This window comes from Hevea brasiliensis, chromosome 9, assembly GCF_030052815.1.
Source record: "Hevea brasiliensis isolate MT/VB/25A 57/8 chromosome 9, ASM3005281v1, whole genome shotgun sequence".
Classification (NCBI taxonomy): domain Eukaryota; kingdom Viridiplantae; phylum Streptophyta; class Magnoliopsida; order Malpighiales; family Euphorbiaceae; genus Hevea; species Hevea brasiliensis.
In genome coordinates, this window is record NC_079501.1 from 28,797,809 (window position 1) to 28,805,879 (window position 8,071).

General features: G+C 35.0%; 1 protein-coding gene and 1 non-coding gene across 2 annotated transcripts; both read right to left on the reverse strand.

Annotated features, from left to right (window-relative positions):
• Nucleotides 1-207: 207 nt before the first annotated feature.
• Nucleotides 208-313, reverse strand: LOC131183662 (U6 spliceosomal RNA). The gene has a single exon (XR_009151701.1). It is a non-coding gene; the product is annotated as a U6 spliceosomal RNA (small nuclear RNA).
• Nucleotides 314-6,669: 6,356 nt separating this feature from the next.
• Nucleotides 6,670-7,467, reverse strand: LOC110654758 (putative RING-H2 finger protein ATL21C). Its single transcript, XM_021810862.2, has one exon. It carries the CDS (start codon nt 7,465-7,467, stop codon nt 6,670-6,672), a length of 798 nt encoding a protein of 265 aa, XP_021666554.1.
• Between the last annotated feature and the right edge of the window lie 604 nt (nt 7,468-8,071).

The following is an 8,071-nucleotide window of genomic DNA, read 5'->3' on the forward strand; positions in this document are numbered from 1 at the left end:
ATGGTGGGGCAAACCTCAGCGAGGACGCTGAGTCCCATAAGGGGGGTGGATTGTAACACCCTAGGCAAATCCCACATCGACAAAACACAGGAGAGATGCTGGGTTTATAAGTTGATGGTTCGTAACCCCTAGTGACGCGTTTTAAAACTGTTAGGGCTTCAGCCCAGAGCGGACAATATCACTAGTGGGCCGGGCCATTACATTTGAAAAAATTTGGACCATTTCTCGATTTGTGCGTGTCATCCTTGCGCAGGGGCCATGCTAATCTTCTCTGTATCGTTCCAATTTTATAGATGTAATGGCCTGACCCACTAGTGATATTGTCCGCTCTGGACCGAAGCCCTCACAGTTTTAAAACGCGTCACTAGGGGTTACGAACCACCAACTTATAAACCCAGCATCTCTCCCGTGTTTTGTCGATGTGGGATTTGCCTAGGGTGTTACAATCCACCCCCCTTATGGGACTCAGCGTCCTCGCTGAGGTTTGCCCCACCATCTTTCAAGGTTGCAAGCGGAGCGGCTCTGATACCATAAATGTAATGGCCCGGCCCACTAGTGATATTGTCCGCTCTGGACCGAAGCCCTCACGGTTTTAAAACGCGTCACTAGGGGTTACGAACCACCAACTTATAAACCCAGCATCTCTCCCGTGTTTTGTCGATGTGGGATTTGCCTAGGGTGTTACAATCCACCCCCCCTTATGGGACTCAGTGTCCTCGCTGAGGTTTGCCACACCATCGTTCAAGGTTGCACGCGGAGCGGCTCTGATACCATAAATGTAATGGCCCGGCCCACTAGTGATATTGTCCGCTCTGGACCGAAGCCCTCACAGTTTTAAAACGCGTCACTAGGGGTTACGAACCACCAACTTATAAACCCAGCATCTCTTCCGTGTTTTGTCGATGTGGGATTTGCCTAGGGTGTTACAATTTTGAACTTGTCTAAATTTGTTCATGTACACCCCTATCTGTCAGAGACATGTAGTAGTATCAAATAGGAAGAACATTGTTAATCTAGAGCATGGGTAATGGATATGTAGGAAAAAGGCTTAAAACATCGTGGATTTAGGTCTAGGTCATGGGGAAAAAGGTGTCATAAGAAAAGACAAAGAAATTGAGGCTAGAAAGACATAAAGCCTAAGGTATTTGAAAGTACAAACTATGTGACAAAAGTAAGAACTATGTGACAATATGTAATTTCCATTGGCAAAATAAATTTGGTTTCACGGTTCCTAAGGGAATACAATTTTAATGTCTTATAATGGTATAGCTATTTTATGATAATAAAATATCTATTCCTTTTTTTTTTTATCAATATTTGTTCTTAATTTTTTTTTTATAAAGAAAAGCAACTTCACTATAAAAAATGCAGACTTCAAGAAAACAGAACACTGACTTCAAACTATTTATTACTAGGAAACTGATTTGACAAATTTAATATAATTTCAAGACTAGAACTGAAAACTGGGGCAAAATCATCAACATTTAATCTTCAAGTTCTCATTGACGAGTGGGGCATGAATTTCGAACCTTCAACCAATGAGAGATGCACCATTCGTGAAATATATAAGAGCATGACATCCTTGTAAACATGAACTAGGCACCAGATAATCCCTTTAAACAAATTGCACAGTCACTGCCCTCCTCCTTCGCGAAAAACCTCCACTTATTCAACCTATTAAGTGCGGAGCTCGCTACACTTTTGGGAATCACATGTTGGCCCACTTCACCCTTTATCATGGTATGATCAATAGTATCTGCATCAAGCAAGCCTTCATGGATAATCTGCACGTCGGGCACCACCACATGAAATCCCAAGAAAAGGTGTTTATTGGCCATAAAAATAAGGAAGCTAGCAATGCGACAAGACAAGAATTCGCGTAATGAGTCGTCGAAATTGAAGCAAGAAAACAAGTCATCAAGATAGCATCGATAGAGTGGCTGACCAAGTAGGTGAAGAGGATGATGGAGTGTAACACCCTCACTGTAGCAATTTTGTACATTCTACTGTTCCGGTGACCGGTGTCGGTCCGGATAGCTAGAATGTCTGGAAAAATATTTAGACTAGAGTAAGGAGTCATTAATAACTCAAATAATTATATTAAAAATTTAGGAAAAATTTTAGAAATGAAATACAACCAAGTGAAATGAGCTGGTGCCTTAGCGATGAGTAACCCAGTGAGAAGTTGTGGTCTTCGCAACTAGGAGCCCTAAACCTGAGAAAATTCATGAAATAATTTTTAGGACTCTAGAGAAGAGTCATTGAGGTTTCGATAGCATTAGAATGCCAAGAAAATGTTTAGAAAAATTTTTATATCAGTACAGACAATTTTGGCTCAATAAGCTAAACGGAGAGTATTTTGGTCATTTTGTCTTCATAGATGATTTTTGGCCGACTTGTCTAGTTAAGTAAATAATTATTATGACATAAAATGTGAATAAATATTGCTAAAAATTAAATTGAAAATGAGTAGAAAAGAAAAAGAAAGAAAATAAACGAAATTTGGAATTATGACATCACATGATGTCATTAAAATGCCCCACCCAATCATATTGTGACACCTATCTATAAACTTAATTAAAAGCATAAAATGGGCAGCAAAATTGAAGGAAACAATCTGCTATCTTCTTCAACCCAGCCGCATCTCTTTCTTCTACACCCTTCACCATTGTAAATTCAACCAAAGCTCCATTTCCCTCTCCATTTCACCAAAAAATCACTAGCTTGCTTCACTAAAATTTATCCTTGCAACTAGAGCAAGCTTAAGGTAGCAAAAAGGAAGAGAAAAGAAAGAGTTTTAGAAGCTTAGAAATTCCATCAAACAAGGTTAGTTCATATACTTCTTTCCTTCCTTCCTATCATTTATTTAGAAAGCTAAATTGAGTTCAATTTGTTGAAGAATAAAAGAAAATATGTATGTATAACCAACCATGAATTTTGGCAGCTTTAAGTGAGTGATGATTTTGATGATTTAAACTGAATTAAATTGGTTTAATGATGGTGTTTGAGGAGTGTGTATGGATTAAAGGTTGAAGTCCAAGTGTTATGCATGAGTAGGAAAATTGAAAATTTAGGGTTAGGGTTTGGGCAACAAATTTATGATTTTACTCATGTAGTGGTGAAAGGAAGTTCTAATGGTCAATTAGTGACCATTTAGTTGTGTTTGAGTAGGAAATGAAGTGATTAGTGCCATAGAAATTGAGGTTAGGTATGCTGTCCAGTGTGCACTATAGGTCTAAATGTGAGTCTAGCATGTTTGGGCAGCTATAACTTGAGTTGTGTAGGTTCAATTGGTGCAAAGCTAATTACACATGAAATTAGACACATAATGGCACAACTTTGATGAAGGAAACCTATCTAGAAAATAAACTTAGGATGCCCTAAAAATTGATCAAATTCGGGTAGCACCAATTCTGCCTGTGCAAAATGACCAAATGAACATTGTTCATTCATTTGGTCATAACTCACTATAGAAATGTCCAATTAACCTGAAATTTATATCAATAGAAAGCTTAGACAATTTAGGACAACTTTCATGAGGGACACAGCTTCAAATTTTGACTAGAACTTAATGAAATTGCCCACCAAACTTAGGACACCAAAATTGCCAAAATGGATTCTGCCCAGAAATTCTGGGTACTGCCCTATCCGGCCAGTTATGGTATTTAGGCCATAACTTGAGCTACAAAACTCCAAATGGAGTGATTCAAAAAGGAAATTAAATATGACACATAAAGGAACAACTTTCATGGAGAGAATTTTGTCAAATTCCTACTGTACAAATAACCAATGGAACAGTAACCTTAGTGCTTGAAATCTGAAAATTGTAAATAATCAACACTAAGCTTTGAAATAGTATTGGCAATCAATTCTAATAAAAATAAAATGCAAAATGTGGTATCTTAGTGAACTTAGGCTTAAGAAATCTATTATGAATTAAAAAATCAACCTTTGAAGGGAAATGGTCAAGTGAATAGTAACCTCAATAATATTAATGCAAGGAACCAAAACTTAAATTGCAAATGATAAGTTATATAAATATTGTAATGAATAAATGGATGATGTTAATGTGTGAATGAGACATTAGTTCTCATTATTGTAGAAAGGAAAAGTACTTTGAGTATAATGGTATAGAAGGATAATTTATGTGAATTGCGATCATATAAATGATCAAATGAGTGTATAAATTATAATTGGAATTTGTCATGAAATAATGAAGTCTTAAAATACAATATATTAACATTTAATGGTACTATGTGCCCATGTATTGTCTAGACACGTGTGTCAGATTGGATAGATTGGCATGCCAATAGGGTATTATTTTAGCAGTACTGCGAAAGGCTTTATGCCCACATTCATGGCTTTATGCCCACATTCATGGCTTTATGCCCATATTCATGGCTTTATGCTCGTACTCATGGCTTTTATGCTCGATTATGTGTTATCATGGCTTTTTAGCCATTCTGATTGCATACGTTGTTGACGTTTCGCGTCCCATGGTATGACGGCCCGAGGCACCGCGGTGTCCAGTGCCAACGACCCGTCATCCAATTTAGTCAGTCTGTCATAGGTTACTTGGGCAGTGAAATTTATTGAAATAAATTAAGAATATTAGCAACTGAAAATATTAACAATTAAATAAATGAGTAAGAATATTTAATTATTATGAAAGAATTGAGCGCTTTTGAAGAGGAATAAATTAGAACAAAGGATAGTTAATACTAAAAGTATTATATGAAATTAGATTAAATTTCAGAGTATCCAAATTTTGATCCATTTCTTTTTTGTATTGTATATTATTTTCTTGTTATATTATTGCACCACTAAGCAGCAATGCTTAGCGCGATAGATTTGTTTCCTCGCGCAGGTACTGAAGATAAAGCCCAGTGAATATTAAACAGAGACTTTGGAGTTTTGATCTGCAGAAGTGTCTGAAGTATTTAAGGTTATCACCTTCTCAGCAATGCATGTAGATAGGGCTCATATAGGTCATAATTTGTATGTTGTATAAAATGCTTAGTTATAGTATTGTAATGTAAATTATAAAAATGTAATTAATAGGTATGTGATGTAAAATAATAAATCGGTTAATTCATATGTGATTAAATTGTATATTATGTAAATTAATGAAGATTGAAAATTTTCATATATGAGTTGAGCATGAATGGGAATGTATGGAAATGGATATGAATGAAATTGTATAGATTGGAATATGGAATTGAAATATATAGATGATGCATAAAATGATGAGATTCTTATTTTAAAATATTATTCAAATTTTCAAACAGGTGAACAGTGAAACACGTCAAACGTTAATAAAATAGAGAAAACTCCGTTAGTTTCTCCGTCGAAAAATAATTGATATTAAAATATAACGAGATCAAATTATTAAAGGAATAAAGTAAGATAAGATAGGTTGATCCAGCACCGAGTGTGACACGCCTCGCTCGGCTACACTGTAGTCGGGTGAGGGGTATTACATGGAGGTTGGAGGGAAAAGAGGAGGTTGGAGCAAACGGGTAGGCTTGCATCTCGATTAGGTCTCCTTCAAGATTTCTAAGCAGTTTTCAATAATTGAAGTGGAAGCGAAGCTCGAGAAAAAAAATGGGTGACTGCATGGGAGTGAGGAACTTGCTTACAGAAGAATTTAAGATGACATCAATTCTTCTAGCACTCATCTTGAAAGATGACTGAAACTACTGGGTATTGAGAATACAAATGAGAAATTTTCTTAGTTTTGGGTTTTATATAGGTTTCAATTTCACAAAGTAATCATATTGTATCTCTTTTTTTTTTTTTTTTCCCGGTGGAGATTATTGTTGGTTTCACAATTCATATCGAATTTGAAGTTTCCGAAGTAATTAATAATCATTCTTAATTTAGTAAACATTACTTGAAATCTAATCTGACAGACAAGAGTGGACTTATATACATGTAGGAAATTTATTTAAATGATTGATCGGAAAATATTTTGTAAATATATATTAATTAAAAAATATTAAAAATTAATTTAAATTTAATATTTTAATTAAAAATATTAAAATAATAAAATATTTTTTAAAATTTTTAATAACATTAAAAGTAATATTTTCAAAAGATATAGTTTTTAACCTCTAAAATTTAATGTCAAATGGGCCCTAAATTTGAAGCAATTACATTTAAAAAAAAATAAAAATTTGCAATTACATTTACAAAATTATTTTTCTCGTAAGATGGCTAGATTTCTTGTAAGCTTGAAAATAAAATCGCGAGTTAAATCTTTTTCTTAGATTAAGGGCAAAAGAGCAGAAATTCTTCTAATGTAGACTGCAGAGGATGGTCAGAGAATCGTCCTGACTCTATATTATACATGCTCAATCTTCATTAATTAGCATAAACATTAAACAATCTCATCAATTCTGGGTCAGAATGAGCAAACAGATTGGCTAAGTCTCTCGCACCATCATTCAATACAATTATCATTCAATACAATTAAGGATAAAGAAAAGCAACTTCATTATTAAAAAAATGCAGACTTTTAACAGAATAGAATATTGAATCCTATAACCACTTCAAACTGACCATTGCTAGGTAACTGATTTGATGAATATAATCTAATTTCAAGACTAGATTTGAGAACTGTGGCAGAAAACAGAAAGTGGCCTCTGAAAATAGTACAATCATCAGCATTCAATCCTCAAGTTCCCGTCGACAACTGGGGCACGAATTCCGAACCTTCAACCAGCGAGAGATGCATCGTTCATGAAATATATGAGAGCACGGCATCTTCGTGAGTGGGAATCTGGCTCCAGATAATTCTTCTAAACAAATCGCACAGTCACCGCCCTCCTTCGCAGCGAAAAACCTCCACTTCCTCAACTGGTTCAGCACGGAACTCGATGCACTTCTGGGAATCACTTCTTGGCTCACTTCGTCCATTATCATCGTCAAATCAATGGGATTTGCATCAAGCAAGTCTTCATGGATAATATTTACGTCGGCCACTACCGGAAACCCCAAGAAAGGGTACCTATTAGCCAAAAAGAATAGGAAGTTTGCAATGCGATAAGTCAAGAATTCGCGTAATTGGTAGTCAAAAACGAGGCAAGAAAACAGTTCATCAAGATGGCGTCGGCAGAGTGGTAGATCAAGTAGGCGAAGAGGTTGAATCTGGAAGGGAAAAGAGGAGGTTGGAGCAGTTGGATAGGCCTCCATCTCGATCAGTTCTCCTGCAAGGTTTCTGAGCAATTTTCGGTAATTGAAGTGGAAGCGAAGCTCGAGAAACAAATTGGGAGGCTGCGTGGGATTGAGGAACTTGCTTATAGAAGAATTTAGGTTGACTTCAATTCTTCTAGCACTCATCTTGAAAGCGGACTGAAACCACTGAGTATTGTATGAGGAGTTTTCTTGGTTTTGGATTCTATATATAGGTGTAGTTAGTGTTCTTTTCCTGTCGGTGGAGATTACACCGTTAGTTTCATGACCCATGTGGGATTTGGAGTTTCCCACGTATCTTAGTAATTAATGATTCTTGATTTGTTTATTTATTTAGATAATGGAACATGAGATTTGGGTAAATATTACTTTTAATTATCTAATCGAACGGATAAGAGTGGACATGTATATAAGGAAAGTGAGTTCCTAAAAGGAAAGAATTTATTAAATCCATATTGACTGAATCTGATATAAAATCAAACACAGCACAAGGAATATTAATGAGAGAAAATAATTGATAAACACAAATCAAATAAATCATTCCATAAATGAGGATTCGATTCTCAAGTCATATATAGTTCATAAACTCTAAACTTTTCCAACTAATATAATGAACAATGTGATGGCAGTACAACAAAGAATTTCATCAATACATAAAGAATCAAAAAATTAATAAACATAAAACTGACCTCAAATTCTATATGTGCATTTTATATATAATTTACTCTAATTAATATGCATATTTTATTTAATGCATGCTACTTTTCATGATAAATCAAGTTTAAATATAAATTTTTTTATTAGGTTTTTACTAAATTTTTTGAAAAACCTATTAATGAGTTCAAATTTTAATTGAAGAGAAATTTAAAAAAAAAAA